Consider the following 27,519-nt stretch of genomic DNA (forward strand, 5'->3'; position numbering starts at 1 on the left):
GCTGCTTGCTGTAGACCAGGGAGTCGTAGGGTCTACGACTCCCTGCTGTAGACCATGCATGGTAGACATGATCCCGCTGTAGACATCCCGTTGCACGAACAGGGTGGTGACTGGTCGACCGGTCTGTGCATGTACAGAGTCAGTGCTGGCACCTGAAATCCGACCCCTGAGCGGTGAGTTCACATTCTTTGCGATGTGAGCCCACCGCTCAGGGGTCGGATTTCAGTTGCCAGCACTGTACATGTGTAGTATCACTGTATGTGGCGAATGATCTGATGATGGGAGTGGGCAGATCCACTCCGCGATCGCGCGAGGCCGAGGCTAGGTCGACAGTTGTGAACGACGTACTTTTGACCTGGCGCGAAAGTTTTCCTTGTTTCGACGAACTTTCGGGCGTCCAGTGCTGATATAAGTGAGCGCCGAGCTTGATGTCTCTTGGTTATTCTCCTCACCCTCCGTCGCTAGTTCGTGGCTAGAACGAGCTGGGAGAACAGCTTTATAGCGAGGTCAACGCCTGCTAGTTGTGGGCAGTACCGTTTTGTTTCGGACGTTGAAAGGCTCACTGACTCCATTGTGCATTGAATGAAATGGCACAATAGAAGCGCAGCGGTGTAAGCTAAGCAATACCGTGCATTTCATCGCCCGCAGAGCACACACACAGTGCTCAAGGAGATGGTAAGTCCGAAATAGGTGCGCTTCGCTTGTGTGAACCCTTCCCGTTCCTTTCTCGCTGCTTTTCTGCTGAGCAATCCTTCCTTCTTTATGTGTGCGCGTGTGTGTACGTGTGCGGTGTGCGTGTGTGTGCGTGCGTGTGGCCGTGTGCGTGCCTGCGTGCGTATGTACCGGGGGAGGGGCGTGGCCGCGTGCAAGTATTTTCTAATGCATCGTGGACAGCAAAAAAGTGCCAAGTGCACTAGCTACCCTCTTTACTAAGGCTTTAGTTCTGCACAGAATGATGTCTTCGATGAGGATGATGAGCCGCTTACTTGTACATGTACACTCATACTGCATCTCTCTTACCTGGGCACTCTGGAACCAGGCACTGCCCACAACTTTGAAGTGTCTATTACTCTGGCTCTTGTTGAGTACTCTCTGTAGGCTGCCCTTGGCGCTCTAGTGCTGCTGCATCACGCATTGCCCACTACATTTCGTGGTTAGAGCACTCTGGCGCTAGAGCGGCAAGCTATCTTAAAATGTCTGTGGTTCCTCCTTTGCACCATACTAGCTGGTAGCTCGGCTTGCTTAAAGCTCGTAGCTGTACTGATGAGGCCTCTATGGCCGAAACAGCTTGTTGTCTACAGCATTGGTTAGCTCTGGATCACATTATTGTATTTTTCAATAGGAAGGGGCCGGAGATCTGGCACGTGACGGCAATATTTCCACAAAATTAGCTCAAGACGGTCAAAAGTCTATATATTTCCACTAGATCTCACTTAGATGGTGCCCGGCGAAGTGGTCTTTAGTACCAGGCTGGTCGCTAGTCACGGTGGTCTTTAGTACCAGGCTGGTCGCTAGTCACGGTGGTCTTTAGTACCAGGCTGGTCGCTAGTCACGGTGGTCTTTAGTATCAGGCTGGTGGCTAGTCACGGTGGTCTGTAGTACCAGGCTGGTCGCTAGTCACGGTGGTCTTTAGTACCAGGCTGGTGGCTAGTCACGGTGGTCGTTAGTACCAGGCTGGTCGCTAGTCACGGTGGTCTTTAGTATCAGGCTGGTGGCTAGTCACGGTGGTCTGTAGTACCAGGCTGGTGGCTAGTCACGGTGGTCGTTAGTACCAGGCTGGTCGCTAGTCACGGTGGTCTTTAGTACCAGGCTGGTGGCTAGTCACGGTGGTCGTTAGTACCAGGCTGGTCGCTAGTCACGGTGGTCTTTAGTACCAGGCTGGTCGCTAGTCATGGTGGTCTATAGTACCAGGCTGGTGGCTAGTCACGGTGGTCGCTAGTCATGGTGGTCTATAGTACCAGGCTGGTGGCTAGTCACGGTGGTCGTTAGTACCAGGCTGGTCGCTAGTCACGGTGGTCGTTAGTACCAGGCTGGTCGCTAGTCACGGTGGTCTTTAGTACCAGGCTGGTCGCTAGTCACGGTGGTCTGTAGTACCAGGCTGGTCGCTAGTCACGGTGGTCTTTAGTTACAGGTTTTACTGTACTTGACATTGGCTTGTAGTACGGCCTAGCAGTATGCACATTCCGATGTGTATAAAATAGAAGAAAAACACCTGGGCGTGAGTCATGAAGCAACTGTCTAAGTTATCCACGACTGTAACAAGATAATATTAAATGGTTTGCACACTGGAGATGTGTTAGAGCTACGGAGTAGGTCTCAGGTCGTTGAATGTCTCAGTAGCCTGTCAGTTTTGTGCCCTGTCATCGCACTTTCTGACTTTCTTGGTACAGCCGTGGATAGTTGCTTCGTAACTAGTTCCCATGTGTTTTTCTTCTATTTTATATTTCTTACTGGCTGAGTATCCGAGTTAAATTCCGATGTGTATGTTTTTATTACTTAAAGTATTTAAAAAAATTTAAATAAGAATTTGTTTTCTTGTGTTGATGTCCTGTTGTGTGTAGGCTGACGCTGATGACGAGGGTCAGACCGGAGAAGAGAGAGGATTACGTTCGTTACCGGTCTCGAATGCTCAGGCTTGGAGCACGGACCCGGCAGCGGATTCTCTAGTCCGTCCACCGGATAGTGAGCCGTCCGAGTTTCTCAGGCCACTGCTGGATGAGGAAGGGCCCGAAGCTGCTGATGCACCGCGCAGAACACATGATGCTGATGGTGAAGTACCAAGCGGCACCGTAAGCCCGCGTGACGAAAATGTCTTCTCCGATGGAAGGCACACATCGGTGCAACCCAGCAGCAGCAGCAGCAGCAGCAGCAGCAGCAGCAGCAGCAGCAGCAGCAGTGATGAAATTACACTAAGAACAGTCCTGGGACATATCAATCAGAGAAGAAACCCCGGGAATGCTGACACTCCACTGCCAGATGCCGGTGGCGATGAGACTGAACGCAACACCGGCAATTCACCACAAAACCCAACCGGAGCTCAAAACTCGGAGCCGAGGACATCACCATATCCAAGAGAGGCACTCTGGAGCTTGTGTGGGAAGCCGCCGGACACAACTGGGAAGCCGAACACAAATATAAAGGCGTTTGAGAAGTATCTCACTGAAAGGAAGGAGCACATGGATGAGCTGCTGGAAGACATCGGAAAGTAAGTACAACATATCCATGCCGCTTACCTCAGGTTTCCTGCTCATCTCTCAATTCTCTTCATCCAGGCCACTGTAATGAAAAAAATTGGCTCTAAGGTCGTTCGTTACCTGTGTGTGTATCGGCGAGAGTGGGCAAATTTCTTTTTTCCTTTCATCAAAAGTTTTCATTCAAGCAACAGGGCCACATGTTGACATCATACCTGCCAAGTATCCAGATTTTTTCAGGATTATCCCGCAATTTGGATGAACTCCCGCGATCTCGAAATTCCTGTCGATTATCCCGAAATTCACTGTACAAGAAACAAGCTTGATATTGTACTTGTAGCACTTCAAATGACTTGTCACAGGCCAGTAGTTGTCCTTGTTGGTTCCGTACTACCATTGCCTGCAGTTCCAGTCGATCTACTAGTGCTCCTTCCATGAAAAGTCCATGAAAAACCGTTTTTGAGTCTTGGACATGCGTGAGTGTGATGCGATGATCACCATCATCTACACTGTGTACATGTACATGTATTATCGAAATGTTGGTGCCATCAAAAGTATAAAAAAGGATATTTTTTGGAAAAAAATATGACATGTCCCGAAAACCAAGGCAAATCCCAGGATTTTGCCATGGCGATCCAGAAAAAGCACTCTCAGTACTTGGCAGGTATGTGACATATCATTGCGCTCGTCCGGATTGCTCCTTTTCAGGCCCATAAACAACTCACTTTTCCATGCATGTGGGGGTGTAGGTGGTGGTGGCAGTGGCGGCGGCGGCGGTGGTGCCGGAATGTCATGGCCGCGTCGGCGGATTTGTGACCTGGCTTAGATCAGTCTAGTGGCTACCCAGGTAGAAGACCAATATCGTCGCCATCCAAGTTAGCTAGCTCACACAGAACAACAGGTTTCTATTTCCACTGGAACAGTGGTTATTGAACCATCGCAGTGCTAGATCGAAAGATCATGCGTGAAGAGTCAAAGACCCAAAGCAGGGGAGAGTCAGAGTGACTCACCCAGAATCGGGAGTGAATCGAGGGAGTAGTGGGCTCCCCGAGAGTCGAGGATGAATGCCAGCAAAACAGCTCCTTATATGCTGCTGTTAGGTGCCTGCTCCCGTACAATCTTACCTACAACCTTTCCTAAGCTGGCTGGCCTGCATGCACCCGTACTACGTTATACTCACCGTTCGTTCCGTTGGCCTGGGTAGCTACTTGCGCGCCCATGTTTGCCATAGCTACCCAGGCCCTTTATATTGCGTTGATTCTCAGTCGAGCTGTCTCTCTTCAAATAATCTCGCTCTCTTCAATAATCTCACTCTTCAACGTAGTCGTTCGTTCGTCTTGGTCTCTTGTCTCGTCGTCTATAATGAATGTCGTTCCCAATAACTTGCTCCCGTTGTCCATTGTAATGTCTGGAGAAGATGTCGTCAGTCGTCCTTCTTCGGACTCAACACTACATTATGTGATCAAAAGTATACAGCGGCAAGAAATGCGTAATTATTGCTGCTACAGTTCAACCAGTGGTGCATGCAGTCAGTCAAACTAGAATGTACTACAAAGATCAATACGGGGAGCCCGCTCACCCAAATGTGAATATTAGTACTGATCTCCAAATGCTGGCATGGTCTTGGTCTACGATCCGGTGGACTGTGATGCATTGCAGCAGGTGGGAAGCGTAGCTGCATCCTTCGTGTAGGTTCACCCAATATGGGCCCTTCCCCCAAAGATAACAGCAGACGGCAATGCCATGCGTATTCCCTCCAACGGGCATGAGGTCTAGAGTACGCGAAGTACCGTCGACCCTTTGCGTCTTACGACACGAGAAGAGGCTCCACTCTTGCTCAACTAACAAAGGTATCAGCTCCCTTGCAGGACTAAGCGTGGTCCCCTCAAGCTCAATAGTGTAATGGGTACAACTTGTACTGAAGGTGTAGCCGACGTAGGACAACACTTTGCGGCTCTAGGCCACGAGTTATAAGCCATGATTGCTCAACTAACGAAAGTGCCAAATCCTTCGCAGGACTATTCATGGTTCTTAGGCTGCGTTTACATGAGAAATTTCAACTCGGGTCGAGTTCAGCCCGGGTTGAAAGTCTGTACAATAGACAAAATAGGTGAGCATTTACACGAAGACAGTTGACCCGGGTCAAATACTGATAAACCGCCAAAAGTCCACTTCAAGAGTCCTGTATTGTCACGTGAATACTTTTGCGCGAAATTTGCATGTACAGTGCTGTTCAAACCTGGCGCGAGATACGCACAGAAGTACGTTAGTACGATTTCTCGCCCCGGGTTGAAATCAATCCGGGCGAAATTTCAACCCGGGTCAAGCACAATGTGTCATGTAAACGCGCCATTCGTTTAGTGTACATGAAAATGAAAATGAAAATTCGACGGGTTCGCGTACCGGGCAGGTCAAGAACAAGGAGTCCGAGTCGTATAACTCCCTGGTCAAGAACCACGTTCCGCTTCCGTGGGACGCCACCACCCCATGATCAGGCGTCAGATGCGGCTCCTAAACAATGGGGGGAGGATAGATCAGATCCACCAATTCATTTTGTGTACATGGCGGGTTGAAATCTGACCCGGTCGAACTCAACCCGGGTTGAACACTCTCATGTTAAGTTGTAAACACAGCCTTACAGAATATTTCGGAGCCCAGCTTTTGGCTGCTGAACTCAATGCGTGGTCGCTTTCACGACGAGTGCGATCCGGGTGTGTGGTAAACACAGGCTTCCCATGTAAAGAAATGACTCTGATAGGAGACTGGTCATTTCCATAGCAATGCTCAATGAGCCAATTCTGGTAACAAGATTTGCTCATGCAACTTTGTTCTTTTGCTGGTTGACTATGGTGCAGGAACTCTATCCTCGAACGGCTTATTGAGCAGAATCAGCCAGAGAAGCTGAAGAAACTTCTTGAAACCTGTGTGAGTTGTATTGTGCGTTGCTTGTTGTAATGTACACTTAGTTACTGCATGCTTGTGGCACACGACAGTCACAAGCAACACGAGGAGTATAATTATTGTTGGTAGTGTCATTACGAAGGTAAGCAAAAGAATGACCCAAGCATGCCCATAGCAACCAGGTAAGGGCCAGCAGCCATGATGAGAAATACCGTAGACATGCGCGAATGGAGAAGGTTGTACAAAGCGAAAGGAGATAAGATCGTACGGAGAGGCAGCGAGAGAGCAGCATGCAGCGACGTCAATACGAACTGAATGCAGTCTATAACATTGCTCATGATAGTTGTAAGCTGCTCTGCCTAAACATTCCTTTCCCCAGGCCTAAACATTCCTTTCCCCAGGCACTCTTATGGGACAGTCTTGTACATCGGCTACAAAATGAACACATAGGTTCACTTCAAGGGAAGTCATAGGTTCACTTCAAGGGAAGTCATAGGTTCACTTCAAGGGAAGTTGGTTCGAGCAGGCATGCTCTTTCCTAGGTACAATGCAACAACCCAAAACTCCTTGCAGTCATTGTCTCAACGTTTAGGCAGCATTACCATGATTAGGTTTGCAAGATTACAAACATTTAGCAAACATGACTAGCTTCACAACCCAGCTTCTTTCTTAGTTTACGGCCGGTGATGAAGATGATGATACAGACTCATGACTCACGCTGTAGTCTCTTATAAAACCCGGTACTCTTCAAATGCCGGCACGATTTTCAGACATCAAAAGTATTTGATTTATGTAGGCAGTAACTGGAAAGGAATCATGGCATGTACGCATCACATCAGTTAAGGTAGCTCAGGCCTATATTGCGAAAAATATTCCAGACATGGCCAAATGTCCGATTTTGCTCAAAGCCGGCTCATTTTATCCCCGGGTGGACCTCGTTCGCCAACTATGATAGCTTAATCAGATTTGTCAATCTGCCATGCAGAATGCCCATCTGTGACTGGTTGCCTGACTTTGGTCGGGGATGCAATGTAGTGGGGATGAGCACCACGCACACTATCAGAGCTCACCACGACCGCAAAAAGCGTCAATAACGGTGATTTGGATTTGACCAATTAGCGCACGGCAAAATGGGCCGGTTCTTGCAATTGTGGGGTACTGTCTGAGCTTAACTTGGCTGTATTCGTTGGTTTTACATATTAGGCCTTTGTGGATTCGTGTTCAGAAGGTGTGTCTTTGGAGGGTTATCATCTAGAATTTTTCGATTTGGCCTTCGTTTGCCTGAGATCGGATGGTGAAATCACTCAAACATGAAAAACGTGCAAACAAGTGAATGAAGAGAAAATATAGAAATCGGGGACGGTCAACCGATAGATAATTCCAAGACCGAGAAAATGAGCTATCGACGGTGAGAATTGGCTAAGTAGAACCGCAGTTCTACTTTTTTGAAGACATCAAGGTTGGTCGTGCGCTCCAGGGCGCACCAACAAAACCGGGTAGCGGTACGCATATCTGCAAGTGCAACAAGAAAGGACCGAGGAGACAGCAAGCGTTCCTAGGGAAGAGTTTACCTTCGTGTTGACTCAAGCTAAGGACTCAAGCTAGTCAGGGATCATACCAGTCACTTGTCATCATGGTCATGACTAAGGAATTCATTTGTGGCCAGGAAACTCCACACTCGCAGGGTGAAAGCTGCGAGGCCAAACAGAAAAGAGTGTGCCGAGTTGTGATCAGGAAGTTCTACTGACAACATTGGTTAGCTTAGGCGCTGCAAATTCTTGTAGATCCCAGGACTCCCGTTCACCAGTATCCCATAGACATATTTTAGTTGACAAGCACCAGCGGATTGAGAAAAACGGCCAAGATGGATTGGAGAAAGGAAGTCTTCTCCGCGTGTCTTTCCCAGCATCACACAACAAGATTCTCTTCGGTACTGGCCCTTCGCTGTACAGACTAGACCAGGGAGTCGTAAGATACTGGTACTTTACGACTTGACTGTACACTGCTTTACACCGATCAGCATGAACTCGGGTGCGTAGCCGCTATGACTGCACATACTCTGGCCTCCGCGGCCGTCGCCATTTTTTTCAAAATGGTGGTCGACGCTCTTTGAATTGTGCATGGTCGTGGTGAGCCCTGACTATGTCTAGCTCCGGTGTAGAAGTGAGCGGTCGCAAACACATTCTTCCCGGTGATAAGAATTGGCTACTATGCGGTACCCTTCTCTTTACCTGTGTACCCCACCTCCTGAGTGCCTCACCATAGCTACCAACATACCAATAACATCTACCTTCTCTTGTGGTCTTTAACGTCTCTTTCAGGAACCACTGGACGCAAACACTGCCGACGACAACGATGGCGAGACACCGCTGCATAGGGCTGTGCAGAAAAACCGACCAGAGTGTGCGTGTGTGCTAGTCGAGTGTCGCATGTCGAGACTGGCCAAGAATCGTGGCATCAGGACGGACCAAACATCTGCTGGCGGCGATGCTCCACGTGCCTACATTAAAGACGTGGAACCAAAAGAGGACCAGATATTGTTCTATCTACCAATGGAGATCGTTGGTAAGTGCCTGTGACCATCTATTGAATACGTCTTACCTAGTTTGAAGCAGCTTGTTCTGGGTCAAAGTCAGGGCTGCCGGAACCGGTCCGGTTGGTCAGGTTATCACCAGACCAACATTTTAGCCACCACGTCACGCAAAATTACGCATCTATGAGCGACATCCACATGTCGTCAGTTTAATTGGACGAACTGTCGCTCTCCTCGCCACTCCACACAACAACAAAAGACTCGTGCACACTGGGAGAGAGAGCGTTTTCTCTAACTTGCTTTCAGTAAGGGGACTGGAGAACTGCGCTCCAACAAAACGGACAAGAGAATATATTATGGGGACGTGGAGAAAAGAGGGGAAAAAGTGGGGTGAGGGATACTAAAGAGGTGCCTGTGCAAAGTACAACAAGGCCTGAACAGGACGGGAGACAAAGACGAACGACGGGGAAATACGACGGACACAAGACGGCAACCAGACAAATACAACGGAGACAAGACGAGAGAATGTGTATGCAACGGGGACGAGATTAGAAATAATGCATACGGAGGGGACAGAAGACGGTGCAGCGGCATGTACAAAGCATTCCAAGACAGCGCAGCGGCGTGTACCACGGGTCAGCAGCATGTACGACACAGAGACACATACGCAGCCACGTGTACGACAAAAGAGACACAAGCGCAGCCACATGTACGACAAGAGACACCAGCGCAGCCGCATGTACGACACAGAGCTACAAGCGCGACCACATGTCCAACACACAGAACCTGTTGGGAGAGTACGCGTGTACTCGAGTCTCATCCTGAGCACGTTTTTCTTCATTTTTCAGCTCCAGTATAGCTGTATTTTTCATTGCAAAGCTGTCCTCAATTGTTGTGTTCATTGTTCAAACGAAGTGGGCATTCAATCAAGAAGGCAGAGGACATAGGAGCCTGATTGGAGTTTCTCGTGGCATAGGACGGCCACACAGAGACACTTTGCGATGTTCTGAATATAAAATACCGTACGCACGATTCAGAGAACAATTTGGACGATATCAAATTGTTTGTGATCTACCACATCGAGCAGAACGGGATCCAAACACAAGCTTACCGACGGTTAGGCTGCCGACCTGACTGGACAAATGATCCCTGGCTTCACCAGACGCCAGAAGCCGGAAACCATGTCCTTTGTCCATCTCCAAAAAGAACTCCATCTTCGTCGTGAAAAGGCTTGAAATACTCAATATTCAACCGAGATTCGCAGTCTCACGCTTTTTCAGATCGAATCATTTTTTGTTGTAGCAGTTGCAGGGCAGATCCCCGCCACTACTTCAACAGGGTTTTGCTTCACAGCATGCCTGGAACAAGCCATATCGAGGTTGCAAGCTACCCCTCTCAGCAAGAAATTCGAAATTTCAATGGTGGAAGGTGTACTACGAAGAGAATTTCAAAAGGTATGGTTCGCGGCGCGATCGTTCAACCTACAACATTCAAACTTTGCAGGATGGTTCTGACCTACATGCTAGGCATGGAACCACAGGGTTTGATGTCATCGCTGACACACAAAGTCACACACACAGCACATTCGTGTGCACAGATACTAAATTAGTGGACGCCGTCATCTTCTTCCCGCTGGTCTCAAATGTACTATGATGTGCTATTTCGCCTGACGACACGCGTTCACTACTATGGAGGACATGTGCACCCGCCATATTATACACAAACTGTACGAAAGGCACTGAAACTACCGGACCAATAAAAACTGCTTCCGGCGGCCCTGAAAGTTGAAATAAAATTGTCTGAAAGCCTTGCAAATTGTATGCAATGATGTGTGCAGATTTGCATTGCAGTCCAATTTTCCAGTCGACTAGCAGCTTGCAAAACTATGGCAAAACAAGGGCCCGTGAAGGCATGCCCTCTCGTATTCAGCACCAGAGAGAGTTGTGTGGGCGATCAGTCACACAAATGAGTGCTGGATGGATTTATGGCAGGTTAGATTGGACAGGCAGATAGACGAACGACCAGTAGTAGATGGATGGATGGATGGATGGGTGGGTGGGTGGGTGGGTGGATGGATGGATGGGTGGGTGGGTGGGTGGGCGGGTTGATGGATGGATAGATGGATGGGTGGGTGGGTGGGTGGGTGGATGGATGGATGGGTGGGTGGGTGGATGGGTGGGTGGGTGGGTGGGCGGGTTGATGGATGGGGGTGGGGGGTGGATGGATGGATGGATGGGTGGATGGATGGGTGGGTGGGTGGGTGGATGGATGGGCGGGTTGATGGAGGGATGGATGGATGGATGGGGGTGGGGGGTGGATGGATGGATGGATGGATGGGTGGCTGGGTGGGTGGCTAGGTGGCTGGATGGATGGATGAATAGATGGATGGGGAGATAGATGGGTGGATGGATGGATGGATGGGTGGATGAATGGTCGAACGAGTGGATGTACACTTTGTGACGGTGACTGGATTGGTTGGTGGTGGTGGTGGTGGTGGGGGGGGGGGCATATTTATACCGGGATGGCTGGGTTGGAATGGGAAGAAGCAGGATGAATTAGTTGGTGTGTGCATGGTTCCAATGAAACTGGATAATGAGTGTAAACATGAAGTAGGCTTCTCCCCCTGGCCCCCGCCACACGACAACGAGAACTCTTGATCATATCTGCAATACTTAGATTGTACCAAGAAATGACGAGGGCGCAGGAGGAGAGAGACAAACTTGGAGACGACAAAAAGGACAACGGGAAGACTCCCGGGAAAAGACTCAAAGAAAACAACAAGAACAAGCAGTAATATTGCGACGACAAATCGGGACGACCAATCAGGGACCAATACGTACAGAACACATGACCAAGACCAAGACAACCAGACCACGGACAAATCACACACGACTCTCATTCCCAGACCAAACTAGCACTGCGCATGTACAGCATTCGCTTGACAGTCCCTCTCACACAGACGGAAGCACATCCTCACACTCTGACAACGCGTACTCTTGCATGCACCACATACCATAAACGTCACACATCACACCATACTCGCGCGTACACCTAGACCATATATGACATCAGACACTGGACTCCACCAGACAAGAACCAAATACAACAACATGCGTAAATCATAGTCGTAACATAAATTCGTAACAAACATGTACTTCCTACGGAAACCAAAAAACCCCAGAATAGTACCATCTCACGCATCCAGACCAGACGACACTTCACATAAGGTATCAAGCATCTTTGTTCCCTTCTCTTCAACATTTATACAGAGAATGACTGAAATGAAAATGACTACAATATGAGCCGTCAGATGCGAAAAGGGTGCTTATGGCATCACAGAGCAAATAGAGTAAAGACTTTTAAAGTGCGTCAGAGTGACAGGCTGTCAAGTACCTGTCACATGCATGAGTGAATCTTGATGTGACGTCATTTTTTCGATCGTTGCGGGATGAGTGTGCATCCCCCGGCGGTGGTATGTACACTATCGCACTGCTGAGACTCCCAGCTTTTCGTAGATACTTCAACCGGCCTGAAACTCCAAAGCACGGCGGATTTACATACGAAAAAACAGCCTTTATTGTGGCGCACGAGCTCCGTTCTGATTCTGAACGAAATTCTTTTGTCTCCTGACCTAAATTGACGATATCTTCATGATGGGTTTGGATTTTTGAGTCCGTTTTTTTGGAGGTGAAGCATAAAAGCCTATAGATTTTGCTTGAGTCCTTATCTCAATTTGACCAAAATATGCCATAAGCACCCTTTTCGCATCTGACGGCTCATATGTAGAGCGTAAATGTACTGAGATACAACACTCATGACAAGGTAGATATTAGAGCGGTTGCGCTCAACGAAAATTCGTAAGATTTCGACCGTCCGGGTTCGAGTAACGAAAGTTGCAGCGAAGATCCATCCAAACGCGACCGAAACAGAGCAGATCTACGAAAATAATTTTTGTAACGTGGAGTACTAAAATTCTGATATATTACAACTCAATGTCTTGACTCTCTGTACCCGCGCGCGTGCGCGCGCCTTGTCGACCTACTACGAAAAGTTCACACGTTGTGCGCAACCTCACGATTTACGAATATTCATGTTAGATAATCACGACCGCCCCAACTCACTCCCGGACACGCACTCACAACAACGTCCACAACGAGTTCTTTGGCGAACAGTGTTCATATAATTATTGGAGAAGAAGCAGAGAATGTGGGAGAGCGAAAAACACAAGTTTGTTCCACGGCCAACTCTAAAACTAACTGGAACTGATGTAGTTCTTCGTTGTATGCACTGTACACATGAGAGCACGCCAGTTGCATGCCAGCGCGCAAGCGAGCAATGAACATGAAACGGACACCAGAAGTAAAAGGATCTGGCGGTGACACAAAGTCAAAGGGAATGTATTACATGTCGGGAGACCATCAATGAGCCATGGTAGCCGGCGGGTGCAACAAGGAATGTAAGATAGAAGTTAGAGCAACGAATACCATGCATACTCTCACATCACCCCTTAGTGACTCATGTCACTACCGAATAGCTACAACATAATCATGAATAACGAGCAGGTCGCACGAGCATAGACCGGTCGCGCAATGATGGGCCTGCAGCAGGCGGCGGCGTGACCGGGTCAACGCTCAATACCAGAGACGGAACAGGGCCCGACTCGGCTTCATCGCTGGCACCCGGAGCGACGGGCGACGGGGGCGGCAGATCGTCCTCGGCGGCACGCCTTAATAAGTCGACATTCACGATCTTGTCACGGCCGGTGCCGTCGACCCGATGAACCACCACCGTCGAGGGGCCCACGATCGACATAACTTGTCAACCAGGCTCGTACGGGGTTAGGCGCTTCTGGCAGCGCTGAGGCCGGCGAAGCATGACAGCATCGCCAACAGTCAAGCGGCTCGGTGTCGGCTCGTCGATGAAGTCGAAGCGGCCGAGCGCAGACTCGATGTAGTCTCGCATCGCCGCTGCCCGCTGCTGGAGGTCGTCTACCCATGAGCCAGCTGAATACGAGTGCTGAGGCCGATCCACGACCAAGCCACGGGGATGCCAACCAACCATGGCCTCCATCGGGGAGACGTTGGTGGCGCTGTGTGGCCGGATCCGATAGTAGTACAGGAGCATCGCCAGCTCCTGTTCCCAGTCGTGCGCCTCATCCAGAACCTTCCGCACGAGGGTCAACAGGGTTTGGTTGAACCTCTCAGCCACGCCTTGCGACTGGGGATGACGTGCCGCGCCGTAGCAGACATGAACGCCGAACGCCTCGTAGACGGAAGACATGACAGCGTTCTTGAACTCTGTGCCGTTGTCGGATCGAACCACGCGAGGAGGACCCCACCGAGAGCACACGTCGACGAAAGCTCTAGCCACACAGATGCCGTCATGACGCTTGAGGGGAACCACCTCGACCCACTTGGTGAATGCATCCACGCATACCAACAGGCAGTGGTAACGCCCGGACCGGTTAACGCCGAGCTCGAGGGTATCGATGTGCACCACATCCCAGGGGCCGTTGGCTGATACCGGACGAGTGGGCTCGGTCGCCTCTCCGCGGCGTGGGTTGGCGGCTTGACAGCTGCTGCATCCGGACACAAACGCTTGGCAGCGCTGTCCCATGCCCAAGAAATGGCACTGGGATCGAAGCAACTGCCACGTCGCCTCCCAGCCACTATGGCCAGACACCTGGTGGGCTGCACGCACGGCCCGCTCCTCCAGCGCAGCAGGAAGCACAGGAACGCACTTGACGTCGTTCGGCGGAAGCTTGACGCTACGCTGTAAGACGCCGTCTTGAACTTGCAGCTGACCGCGGATGTTCCGGAAGCCGCTGTCAGGCGGGAGGTCGTCCCCAGCGATCACTGCGGCCTTCACTGCCTGGAGTGCACCATCGTCCTCCTGCCCGGCCAGGATCTCGGCCATCGACAGACTCGGCATGATGGCGAGGCTGGCAGCAACATCCGTCACGCTGTTATCCGATGTGCAGGCCAGCCAGGACGTCGGAACGCGCGTGAGCTGGTCGGAGAGGTTCTGTTCTGACGGAACCCAGTCCACCTCCACGTCAAGGCGAGCTGTTGCGACGATGTCGTCAATGATCTGCAACCGACGCTTGACGAGCAGCTCGTGGAGCCCGCCAACCTTCACGCGGCGCTCGTTCCCGAGGATCTGACGAAGCCAGCCATGCACGGTCTTGGAATCCGTGTGGAGGCGGATCTTCCGCGCAGGCCAATTGGCAGTCGCGTTGAGGCCCTTGATGACGGCGTCCAACTCAGCGATGTTGATATGCCGTTTGTCGTCAGCCGGGCGCAGCCAGCTGCGGTCCTCGATGACCTCGCCGTTGACTTGCACCACGACACCCAGCGCGATTCCCGACGCATCGCACCACACGTGCCACTCCGTTGCGTCGTCATGCTGCACCGACCATACGCCACGCACCGGATCGTGCTCGTTGACTTGGGTCTGGATGTCGCGGCAGAGCTGCAGCAGACGAGGTGGCACGGCGATATCCCAGCCGACGGATTCGCCGATCATCCGCTTCAGCCAATTCGTCGTCGGTCGCAGCCACGCACAGACGGGGTAATGGCTGACGAGCTTGCCACACCAGCTGAACACGGCGTGCTTGGTGGGCGCCTCCGGTAGCTGCAGGCAGACGTCACGGCGACGTTGCCAGTTGATCGTGCCGTCTTGAGTCGAGAGCTGGAGGCCCAGCACCCGAGCAGTAGGGAGCTTCTCGGCAGGCTTGCACTTCAGGCCGTAGCGCTCGAGCTGCTGGGTCGTGGCCACCACTTGGGAGTCCGGCACACGCAAGTCGTCGACATAGTTGTCCATACCGTCGAGGTCTTTGGTCACCCACTTCACGACCATGTCGAGGATCTTCGGCGCGACGTTGAGGCCGAACCCCATGCGCGTCATGGCAAACAACTCTCCTTGCCACACGATCGCTTGATAGCGGTACAGACGGGGAGCCATCCGGATCTGGAGGTACGCCTTGCTCAGATCAAGGAGGGCGCTATCACCGTCCCCGAGTCGCCACTCGCGCAGCTTCTGGCCGCAAGCCGGCGCATCCAGGCCTGGGTGCGACACGAGACACTCATTCAGAGCGCGGTAGTCTAAGCACGGCCGCACGGGAGTTGACGCCTTGTGAGCCTGGTCGACAGCCATCAGTGGAAGAACACAGGCCGGTTCACCGAACGCTTCACGGTCGTACGGGACCAGCCAGCCGTTCTCGCGCCACATCTGGACCTCCTTGACGAACTGCTGCTCTTGCTCTGGGTTGAGTTTCTTGCGCGGATATTCTCCAACACCAGAACCAAGAGGAAGAGACGGCTCCGTGTCGGCTTTCCATCGCCAGGTGGCTTCCCAGAAGCCTAGGTCGTCGCGCCAGGTTGCCTCAATGTCGTCCATCCGCAGCGTGACCTGACCATCGCCGTCGCTGACCGAGATATGCCGTGATAGCTTCTCCGTGGCAGCCGCCACGCCGGCCGAGGCGACGTCACGTGCGGGGCCGAATACAACAGACGATAACTGGCCTCCCGGCTGATCATGGGAGATGCTGACACCACCAACTTGGGACACGATGTCCGATCCGATCACGATATCGGTGTTGAGGGCGTCGAGGTTCGGCACGACGAGCAACGAAACCTTGATCGTCGGTAGGTAGACCGAGCCATCCTCGCGCTTCAGCGTCATGTCCACGCTGCCGGTGACGTCCAAGGGTGTGCCGTCCACCGTGATCAGCCGGTCGCTGGTCTCCTTCAGGCTGGACTGCATACCCAGCTGCTGGACAACTGGCCACTCAATCAGGGACCGAGTGCAACCCGTGTCGACAACCGACGCTTGGCGGCTCCAATGCGCGTTTTCGACCTGCACCTCCACTGCAACTCGAATCAGCTGCGACGAAGGCCGGGGCATAGCCAGGCAGAAATCTGTCCGCGGGTGCGACGCTGCCGGGGCTGGTGCTGTGGCGGCCACACGTCCAGAATCTGACCTCTGAGGACAGTCTTTCCTCAGGTGGCCCACCTGATGACAGCGATAGCACGTGGGTCCACTCCTCTTGGCTGGAGCATCCGTGGTCGTCCTTGGCCAAGTCGACTGCGGGGGCCCACCACCGCCACCTCGCTGTCCACCGCCACCGCGCTGTCCACCGCCACTACGCTGCTGATTCGGGCAGCTACGGCGCATGTGACCCACTTGGCCACAGCCATAGCACATCAGCGACTGACTCTGGGGCGGGGGACCAGATCGGGCTGCAGCCACCGCCTGAGCGACCCCTGCCGCTGACTGCATCGTCCTCACCTGTCCAGTCAGCTCCGCGACGGTAAGGCTCTTCATGGCGTTGGCCAGCCGGACGGTTTTCCCATACTCGTGTGGTAGACCGCTGATCAACTGCTCCACGAGCAACGGGTCTTTCCCATCCGCAGCAACCTTGTGGCCTGACAATGTCAGCAGGCGCGTCAGGTCTGCTACGTAGGCGTCGACAGGCTCATCCAGGGCCAGCTGCCGCCCTACGAATAGATGGTAGGACTCCGCCGGGCTGGGCGCGAACGCCGCCTCCAAAGCAGCCTTCACCGCCGCGGTCTTCTTCCGATCCTCTGCGGACAACTGGTCAAACACCAGGAACGCCGGACCATCCAGCAACAATGGCAGATGCGCCATCTGTTTTTCCTCCGAGTCCCATTTGTGCAGTTCTCCAAGGACCAGGAACTTAGACCAAAATGCAGCAAGGTTATCACCTTTTCCACGAAACGGCCGAACAAAACTATCAAACTTCAACGTCGACATCGTATTGCACACTGCTACTCCACCAAACCGGGTTTCGGCACCAAGCTGTTAGATAATCACGACCGCCCCAACTCACTCCCGGACACGCACTCACAACAACGTCCACAACGAGTTCTTTGGCGAACAGTGTTCATATAATTATTGGAGAAGAAGCAGAGAATGTGGGAGAGCGAAAAACACAAGTTTGTTCCACGGCCAACTCTAAAACTAACTGGAACTGATGTAGTTCTTCGTTGTACGCACTGTACGCATGAGAGCACGCCAGTTGCATGCCAGCGCGCAAGCGAGCAATGAACATGAAACGGACACCAGAAGTAAAAGGATCTGGCGGTGACACAAAGTCAAAGGGAATGTATTACATGTCGAGAGACCATCAATGAGCCATGGTAGCCGGCGGGTGCAACAAGGAATGTAAGATAGAAGTTAGAGCAACGAATACCATGCATACTCTCACATTCATAAAAAAAGATAGCGAATATTGACTCCGCACCCGCGCGCGCGCGCGCGCGCGCGCCTTGTCGACCTACTACGAAAAAGTTCACACGTTGTACCCAACCTCACGATTTACGAATATTCGTTAGCTTTTTTTCGTTACAAATATTCGTTACTGTGCTACGGATTTTTGTTGTGCGCAACCTCTCTATTATTTTAAATCAAGTTTATTTTCATGAAACTATTCTAACAGCGACAACACTGTAATAAACAATTGATTTATTTAAGTGGCATTGTTCACACCTCGACGAGGAATAGCACCAAACAATTGCAGAGACAGCACATTATCTTTCTGTGCACAAAGCTCAGGATCCAACTTTCGTAATTATGTATTATGCTTCTATCACAGCCAAATGCAATGCACCTCTACCACGTGCCAGTACTGAGAAAAACATCATCACAATACAACTCATGACAAGTAGCTTGTGTTGATAGATGGCTTGGCTGAGCTTTGTGTACAGATAGAAAATGTGTTGTCTCTGCAATTGTTTGGTGCTATTCCTCGTCGAGGTGTGAGCATTGCCACATAATGTGTTCACTACGGTGTTGTCGCTGTTATATTTTTCCTTCTAAAACTTGATAAATTCCTACCTTGTCACGAGTGTTGTATCTCAGTACATTTTAACGCTGTAATTATTATACTTATTATAAGCTGTTGATAGGAAAAAAGAGGACCAAGAAACTACAAGTTACCACGGGCTATAATGTCCGCTAACACCACCAGTTACTTTACAATCAGCTCATGCGATAACATTGCACGACACTGACCAACGGTACTGACGCTCTACACCTAACTGGCAATCAGCTCTAGCACGTCTCGGATGTGCACTCCAACAGCCTTCCAGCTTGGAAGGTTCTAAGCTATGGAACTATGATAAACTAGGAGGGGAAGGTGAGTGCAACCAAGACAAGCACGAGCTGAAAGTCTCAGCTACATTGGCGGATGTTCATGTAGGTCGAAGACGATACTGGCAAGACCATCAGACAAAACGGTCAAACCACAATTCAGGGACACATAGCAACATACCGCACGACTTGTGTGGCTCTAAAGATTCGAAGATAGATTGGAGGGGAAGCTAAGCAAACATGAATTGTGAAGAACTGAACATCTCAGTAATACAGTGCAGCACTGCGACCAAGACAGTTGAGATGGACAAAAAAAGGCGGCAGTAACAAGCAGCAGCTCCACACGATGATCGTTTCGCCGTATAGGTAAGGACGGTTCATCAGGTGTGCGTAGCTAGCTGATTGTAAAGTAACTGGTGGTGTTCGTGGACAATTTAGCGAAACTTGTAGAGTAGGGCCTTGATCCTCTTTTTCTTCCCAAAAATTAGTGCTTGGCTCTCCACCTGAGTCTAGTTATAAGCTGTAGTCATTTTTTTCATTTTTCATTTCAGCCATTCCCTGTATAATCCTTGAAGAGAAGGAAACAAAAACGTCCGATACCTTATGTGAAGTGTCTTCTTGACTGGATGCGTTAAAATGCGTGGATGCATGCCAACTTGACTTCATTCGGGAATAATGTTTCGCCTCCGGCCTCAGTTACAAAATAGTACAAGGAAGAAATTGTGCAAAGTGGAATAAAACACTTAAACAATGTTTATAATGTGCAAAAGAAATCGTCGCACGTGTACATACAGACAGAGTTTCTGTAGTAAAGAAGTCGCATGCATGCACTTCTGGTACTATTTCTTCGACACTGACTGACTTTGGTATTACACTCATACCTCAGATATCCAAACCCCGAAGTTACGGGCACTTCATGAGCCATATCTATGGCCTATCCCCATCAAATGATTGTATGTAATTCAGAGTTACGGGCATTCCTGGTCCCTGACTGCCCGGATAAACGACGTATGAGCGTACTCACATAGCACGCTTGGATGGGATTGTATCCAACATAATATTGTGAGCAACTCCTAGTCACAGAAATTAATGTACTTCTGGGGCCATGTCTGGCTTAGTACTGAGTTCTGTATTCTTATTTTGTCTCCTTTGTTTGCTCGACTGTGCAGAGGCCTACCAGGAATTGGAAACGGCGCCTTATCGCGAGAAATTGCGCGTCCAAAATGAAGATGGTGTAAATAGGAAGCCTCAGCTGATTGACAAGATGAAGGTCATCAGGGGATGGATGTCTCGTGTGGAGGACCTGATGGCTAACCCTCCTGCGCCAAAGCAGCCATTGCGCAGACGTATATGGCCAACAGCCCAGAAGAATGCAGATGATCCGCTTGACAAGAAGTACAGTTACGTCCTGGAGTCATGCAGGAACATGCTTGTCCGATTGTGCTACCTCTGCTTCAACAAGGGCTCAAGAACTATTCTGCAGCACGCTTTGCTGACTGGTCTTCACAAGGACAACGTCAAAACGCTCGCCGAGATTGTCGGCCGTTGCCCTCACCCTCACCGCCAACGCCCACAGTGTGAGCTGAAATGGCTAGATGACGGAATGGGCCTGCCATCCAGCACGTACGAACAGGCACGTGTGGGGCAGCGGTCCTGGATTGAGCGGTGTATTCTCCTCACTGTCATGGTGCGAATGGCAGTATTCAATGAGCACCGACACCTGCACTATATAGCATCTGGAGCAAAAGATCTAAAGACTGAACAGTGCAAGAAGTGTCTGAAGACCTGGCAGGAGCTGTATGAGAAATTCAAGGAGAGGGACGCCAAAGAAAACACCCGCACAGCCTTGAAAGCAGCTCAGAGTCATGGAGATGGCAGTAGACTGGCATTTTACTTGCTCCTCTGCCAGTCCCAACATCAATCCAAGGATTCCGGCACAACGCTGAACTGGGAAGAATGCGGCATCACTGATCTCACTTGGAAAAAGATTGAAGACCTGTGTGAAGAGAATGAGTTTCCGCGCTCGACTATGGATGTGTTGCAAAGGAATGTGAACAACGTTGACAACGTTGATCTTAGCAAAAACCGAGAACTAACGATGGTTCCAGGTGTTGTGTTTCGTGTCCATAATTTGACATACCTCGACTTGTCCGACACTCGAGTCACACACGCTAATCTTCAAGCCAGCGCCAAAATCTTTAACCAGCCACACTTAATGTTCCTCCACCTATCTGGACTGTTATTGACAAAATTACCGGAAGACTTGGTGATCACAAAGTCACTCAAGGACCTCGCCTTGAGCAGAAACAAGCTGACTCGCCTGCCGGCCGCCATCTACTCAAGTCACATTTGCAAGCTGGACCTCTCTGACAACCACTTCGTAAAGTTGGACGACAATATTGGTGATATGAAGTACTTGGTCAAGTTGGACCTCAGCTCGAACCGGTACTTGAAAAGTCTGCCACCATCTCTTGGGTACTGCTCAGTTGAGATTCTCCTTGAAGGCACAAGGATCCAGACCAGAAATGCCCGGCCAGGAAATGAGTGGGAAAACGCAGGCAAGGATATCATCGAGTATTACGAAGTCAAGCAGCGCCACGGCGTGGGCAAGGTGCTGCTTGTCTACACAAGCCTAGAGGTAGCAGATGCCGTCGAATTTGTGAAAGAGAAGTTGGAAGCCAGGGCCCGGGAACTGGATTCTGACTGCCCCATGGCTGTTCTGGATGGTGGAACACCAGAGACACTGCTCCACACATCTCGTCTGCTCTGTGACAAGTATACCAAGTTTGTCATTGTCTACGACGAAGAAAGAGATTTGAAAGAAGCGGAGAAGGTGGTGAAAGCAAGCAGCCAAGCGAGCGAACCATTACTTGTGTGCAGGGTACAAGTTGGCGATCTGGAAGCCGACAAGCAGCATGAAGACGATCTGGTTTTGAAGAAGTCTTCAGAAGGACCCGGATTACACGACAGATCAACGTATACCTTTGAGGATCTCACCCACAAGGTTTTCCCAAAGCCGATAGACAAAGGTCACAGCAGCAACAGCCATGTCCACAGCATGAGAGTTCCAAAACTCTTCTGCAGTATCCACAAGTGGTTGGTCCCCACCACCGAAGACAGGCGGCCTATGTTCCTTCCAGAAGACGATTTCAAGCAGAAACTCAACGATTTGGAGGAGGCTGAGCTGAAACGCAACAATTTGGAGCTGAAACCGACAGTCAAGCCTGAGCAGTATTACAGAAACCTGTACGACTTTCTTCTGGCGTGTGGTGCAGCAGTTCGTTTGCCGGACATGTCTGATACGGAACCGGTTGTGATCTGCACAAATCTTAATGGTCTTTCAGAGATCCTTGCTTATGCTAGCCACCGTCACCAATCACATGACGTGCAAGGAATGTTCGCGCCACCTACGGCAAACCGAGAGGAAAGTGACCGGCCTCATTTGGAACGGTTCATTGGTACAGACCAAGACAACGAATCCATCGAGCAAAGTCCTATACTATTCAGTATCCTGCAAAGTCTAGACCTTGCTTACTTGCTCCCCAATGGCTCCCAGTATGTGCCATTATGGGCAAAGCGGCAGAATGATGATGATTCCCTGGCACTTCTTAGGAAAGGCGACACACTGTTCCACCGGGAATACAGTGTCGGGCAGCAGCAGCCACAGCAGCACCAGCAGCCACAGCCTGAGCAACAGCAGCAGCCACAGCAGCATCAGCACCAGCAGCCACAGCAGCAGCAGCACCAGCAGCCACAGCCACAGCAGCAGCAGCAGCAGCAGCAACAACAGCAGCAGCACCAGCAGCAGCAGCATCGGCGGCAGCGGCCGCAGCATCAGCGCCAGCAGCAGCCACAGCAGCAGCACCTGCGCAATGAAGAGTGGCCGCCACGCGGAGCATCTGACAACTTCCAATTAGCATGCAGCAGACATCGGTTCCTCTCTTTTGCAAAGCTGCTATTGGGCAATGCTCTGAGTCAGCTGCCAATGCTGATATTCTTGAGTGGAGTCAACGAAAGACACCAGGAATGGGCTATTGAGACTTGGCAGCACGGCTTTCGTGTGCATGAGCGTGGTGCAGACAACACACTGTTTGGTATTCACTACAAAGACAAAGCCCTCATCAAGGACTGCATGGTGCACATCTGCTGCTCTAAGACATCGTACAAGGCCATGTCTCTGCTCTCAGATCTGGCTGTACAAAGTTGGCAAGAGAAAGTACTGATGGTGGGTAGAGCACCACGCGGTGGCGCTACACCTGCCTTGCTTGTGCACATGAAAGCTAACGATTGTCTTGACAATGGTGCTCGCCAGGATAGCTCATGCAAACCCGAGACTCTCTTCGGGCAAGAATCCAAGGAAAGGTTTACCTTCTGCTCCAAGCACTGCATTGAATACCAGTATATGTTTTCTGACATCCTCATGACCGACTTTCCAGCCGATGTCCAGAAACTGCAGCCGGAAGAAAGCAATAGAATTATGAAATGTGTGGAAGAGGGTAACAGCCTAGGCGATGGTGCCTTTGGACGTGTATACGAGACCACCTATGACAACAAGAAAGCAGCTCTGAAGAGAATTGAAGGTCCACACCGATCACGTTATGCGAGTACTTCTGAACGAAGGTCAGACCCCCTTCTGGCCCTGAGGACAGAGTGCTTTGTTCACCGCAGGTACATGTACTTGTACGATGCAGATGAACGGCCTCCATTTATTATCAGGCTCTTTGCTGTGTCTGTGTGTACACACACTCCTTTCTTCATCATGGAGAAGGCAGACACATCCTTGAGCGATTTCCTCACTCCAAGCACAGAAGCATACAAAAAAGTGTTGTCTGAAGAGATGATCCAGCTCAGGGAGTCGTCAAGTACCAAGTCCATTACCGTATTGGATGATTCCCTGATCCAGCTCATTACGATGCAAATGTTTGCGGCTGTTGCTTTCCTGCATCAGCTAGGATTCATGCACAGAGATGTCAGTACGAAGAACTTCCTCATCGTGAAGGCCGGCCGAGCTGAAGACGGAGATGAAGTCACGCCGTTTGACATCATTGTCAAGCTAGCTGATTTTGGCACATCCATATTGCAGAGAGTGGGCTGCAGCAGGAAGTCAGAAGGGGCACATGTGTACTTGGCTCCTGAGGATCACCGCATCTCAGGGTCAGAAGAGAGGATCAAGACTAGTGCCAAGGATGTGTACAGCCTCGGTGTCATTGTATTTGAGCTGCATATTCCAATAGACAAGCAGTATACTCTTGATGAGCCACCTCCTCGTGCCCAGGCACAAGTTGAAAGAACGACTCGAGCAAAGCCTTTCGTTACCCAAATGGCAATGAAACGTGAAGCAAACAAGAACCGCTTCGGATGCAAAGCGTGCATAATGGCCGCCAACATGGCAGCAGAACAGGCTCCAATCTCCCGACCTCTGGCTAAGTACGGCATGGAGTTTGTGGCTAGCTTGGAAGCACAGCTGCTCATCAACATGATGCATGGGTCTGATATGGCGGCAAGGGGTTTGCAAAACACGGATGCTATCGCAATCCAGCAAACCAAACAGGGTCCCACACCAGCTGGCCTTTTCATGCTTTCGCCCGTCTCCAGCGGAGCAGCAAATGATGACGTGTCAAGCCGGACCGAAGCACTAACAGTGCATCGGGTGCCCATTGGCTGCGAAACAGAGCACACGGTCACAATGCTGCCAGCAGACACATTGCCACAAGATGATCGTATATGCCATGTCTGGCAGCTCGAGACCGGCGATGACAACCGCATTAAAATCGCTGTGGGCACCGAAAACACAGTGTACTTCTGGGATGTATCCGAAAAAGGCCTTGATAAGAGCGTTAAAGTGAAATCGCATGGCATCGCTTCACTCACCTGTGTTGCACAAGAAGCCGGTCAAGTTTTCATCGGCGAGAGCAGGGGATCTGTCAGCAAATATGCCGTGGAGGACCTAGTGAAAAATGACCAGGACCCCGAACGGTCAAAGATCAAGCGCGGTTGGTCGGTCAGAGAGATTCTGCCTGTCTGCAGCCGTACCGACGGTGTGATCACCACTTGGATGGTCCTGGTTAATCCAGAGGACGACAGCATGTGCTTGGTGGTCGGCACGTGGACGCCAACTTGGCAGCCACATAATACCACCGAACTGCCAAACAATATTCTGCAATGGCAGGGTCTGGTACTGGCGTTGTCGGAAGACGAAGAAAAGCGTCACGTGTGGGTATGCACTGAAGATAAAGCAAATGCTTGGGCAGTCGCCGGTACTGATAACCAGCCACAAAGTCAAGTGACTATTCCAACGCTACGGCATGGTGGCAGCGATGACAGCCCAGCAGTGAAAATGAAAATGTGCAGCGCAGTGTGCATCAAAGGTATTCTCTATCTGGGTGTGGGCAGTGGCCACATCTATCTCTACCTTGACAAGCCTCAGCTGCGAAACAAGCAGGACCAGCCGATAGCGACACTGCAGGCCCACCGGAAGAACGTGTATCACTTGATCAAGTGCAACATGTCAAAGAGCACTGATAGTCCTGACCAGGAGCCAAACAGCGTGCTAATCAGCATTGGCGAGGGAAACAGATTGATCAACGGCAAACCCAAAGGCAGAACTCGCAAGGTGCGGCGCGGTGTACCCCTTCAGCCTGCAGCACTCACCAATCGAGCTGATCGTGAATTGCGCAGGTCGAATGACGAGAAAGCAGTCTTCAGTGCAGCATTTGATAGCAACCGTCCCGGAGGAATAGGCAGCATAGTCAACTTCCGCGGTGAGTTCAATCCAACTGCCGAGGAGAGTGGTTCTCCAACTCCCAGAGACGGTGCTTCTCGAGCTCCCACTGACCGTGACCAAGACGAGACTACTCTTGGAGTCTGGAGAGCAGTTAGTGACAAAGAAATCGATACGAAGCTGAAGATCAAGAATTGGATAGTGACGAATAGCAGAGTCGAGCTAAATCAAGAAGAGCATGAAGCTACACCTCCTATGTGGTAGTGATCAAGGTGAGAGCGCTAACTGGCAGAAGTCACAGATCATAGGACGAGAGACTTGCCCTGAGCACGTCATTGCATTTCAATGATTTTTTTTAATTAATTCAATGTGCACGGAAGTAACATTTCTCTGCAGTGCTGTCGCCATGCTCTCTCTCTCTCTCTCTCTCTCTCTCTCTCTCTCTCTCTCTCTCTCTCTCTCTCTCTCTCTCTCTCTCTCTCTCTCTCTCTCTCTCTCTCTCTCTCTCTCTCACCCCCCCCCCTCACTCACTTTCTCACTCCCCCGCACCTAGTGTTTCTGTTAGAGCGGATTTGTTCTTTTCTTTTCAAGATGACTGTCATGCTTTGGTTCCTGCAAGTGCTCAGCTCTGTGCACATCAGGCTGTTCTTTGCGTTACACCAATCTCAAAAAGTGGACTGTCACAATAATTATAATCGTGTTGACTAATGCTGCCGATGGACACGATCAGGTCTTTGTACTGCCCTCTCCAACTGGATGCTTTCCTGGCCGGCAGACTATTTTCGTAACGTGTAGATGTGTTGTGTGGTCATAGGGCTGCATGGTTTCTATCGCATGTGCATTAGCAACATGCCTAGCACACTCCCTTCCATATGCACATGCATGTCTATCTATCCATTATCATTTCAATTATGTGCATGTGCGCGAGTTTGTGTGTGCACGTGTGTGTGTGTGTGTGTGTGTGCATGTGTGCACGTGTGTGTGTGTGTGTGTGTGTGTGTGTGTGCGTGCGCATATGTGTGCACGTGTGTGTGTGTGTGTGTGTGTGTGTGTGTGTGTGTGTGTGTGTGTGTGTGTGTGTGCGCATATGTGTGCACGTGTGTGTGTGTGTGTGCACGTGTGTGTGTGTGTGTGTGTGTGTGTGCGCATATGTGTGCACGTGTGTGTGTGTGTGTGTGTGTGCACGTGTGTGTGTGTGTGTGTGTGTGTGTGTGTGTGTGTGTGTGTGTGTGTGTGTGTGCATGTGCACGTAAACATCTACAGTAAAACCTGCATGGTTTAAGTGACCACCCCGTGGTGCAAGCAAAAGCGGTCGTTAAAGCCAGGTGGTCTTTAGAACCAGGTCCCACAGTGTCTGTGTAGTACTGTCGGTGTATGGAGAAACGGTCGTTAAGAGCAGCTGGTCGCTAAACACAGAGGTCGCTTACACTAGGTTTTACTGTACATGGGTGCGGTGGTGAATGTGCTTGTACTACTGTAGTACACGAATGCCGGTGCGTGTGTGTAGCTTCAGCCCAGTTATGATCTCTATTAATTTGAAGATCATTATTTTTTACTGTATCCCCTATTTGCATTTTGTGCTGTTGCTCCAAAAGCAAATTCTTGCTCTTTTGCACAGTTTTAGCCACCTTCTTGTTGAATTTACTGTGATTTTTCCCTATTGCCAGTGCTTACATGTATTTGGCGAAGCTATGGGTGCCAGTTTGCAGTGGTATTCTCGAGCTGACTAGCACGGTACGATCATCCTCCAGTCCTGCATCACATGATTTTGTTTGGTATGAAGTCGATGAGTAAACTTTCTCGTGATTCGTGGCTTGCTGTTTTTGTGGCCAAGGTCTGCCCGGTGTTTGCATGATTTCGTTTTCAAGCACATTATGGATGCTGCCGAGAGCATGTATCCCACCAGAGTTCGGGACCATCGCAAAAGTTTGCAGATGCCTACAAAACGAAACACGCTGGATCTCGCCCGACGCATTTTGTTCGTTTTGCCGGTGTAGGCTTCTGCGAACTTTTACGATGGTCCCTAACTACGAGGAGTCTTGTTGCTGTGGTATTTGGGT

At 50.6% G+C, this 27,519-nt stretch overlaps 2 protein-coding genes across 4 annotated transcripts; one reads left to right on the plus strand and one right to left on the minus strand.

Annotated features, from left to right (window-relative positions):
- Positions 1–382: 382 nt before the first annotated feature.
- Positions 383–27,265, plus strand: LOC135822869 (uncharacterized). 3 transcript variants are annotated; one of them, XM_065335705.1, is made up of 6 exons: positions 383–675; positions 2,562–3,205; positions 6,047–6,116; positions 8,414–8,657; positions 19,908–25,731; positions 26,723–27,265. In XM_065335705.1, the coding sequence occupies exons 1-5, from the start codon at positions 673–675 to the stop codon at positions 25,721–25,723; spliced, it is 6,777 nt and encodes a 2,258-aa protein (XP_065191777.1). In that variant the 5' UTR covers positions 383–672; the 3' UTR covers positions 25,724–25,731; positions 26,723–27,265. The 3 variants fall into 3 exon arrangements, with proteins under 3 accessions (XP_065191777.1, XP_065191776.1, XP_065191778.1); XM_065335704.1 differs by having other exon boundaries at positions 384–675; positions 19,908–27,265; XM_065335706.1 differs by lacking the exons at positions 383–675; positions 2,562–3,205; positions 8,414–8,657 and having other exon boundaries at positions 6,098–6,116; positions 19,908–27,265.
- On the minus strand, positions 13,444–17,400 carry LOC135822946 (uncharacterized). The gene has a single exon (XM_065335787.1). It carries the CDS (start codon positions 17,398–17,400, stop codon positions 13,444–13,446), a length of 3,957 nt encoding a protein of 1,318 aa, XP_065191859.1.
- Positions 27,266–27,519: the final 254 nt, after the last annotated feature.

This window comes from Sycon ciliatum, chromosome 8 (genome assembly GCF_964019385.1).
Source record: "Sycon ciliatum chromosome 8, ocSycCili1.1, whole genome shotgun sequence".
Classification (NCBI taxonomy): domain Eukaryota; kingdom Metazoa; phylum Porifera; class Calcarea; order Leucosolenida; family Sycettidae; genus Sycon; species Sycon ciliatum.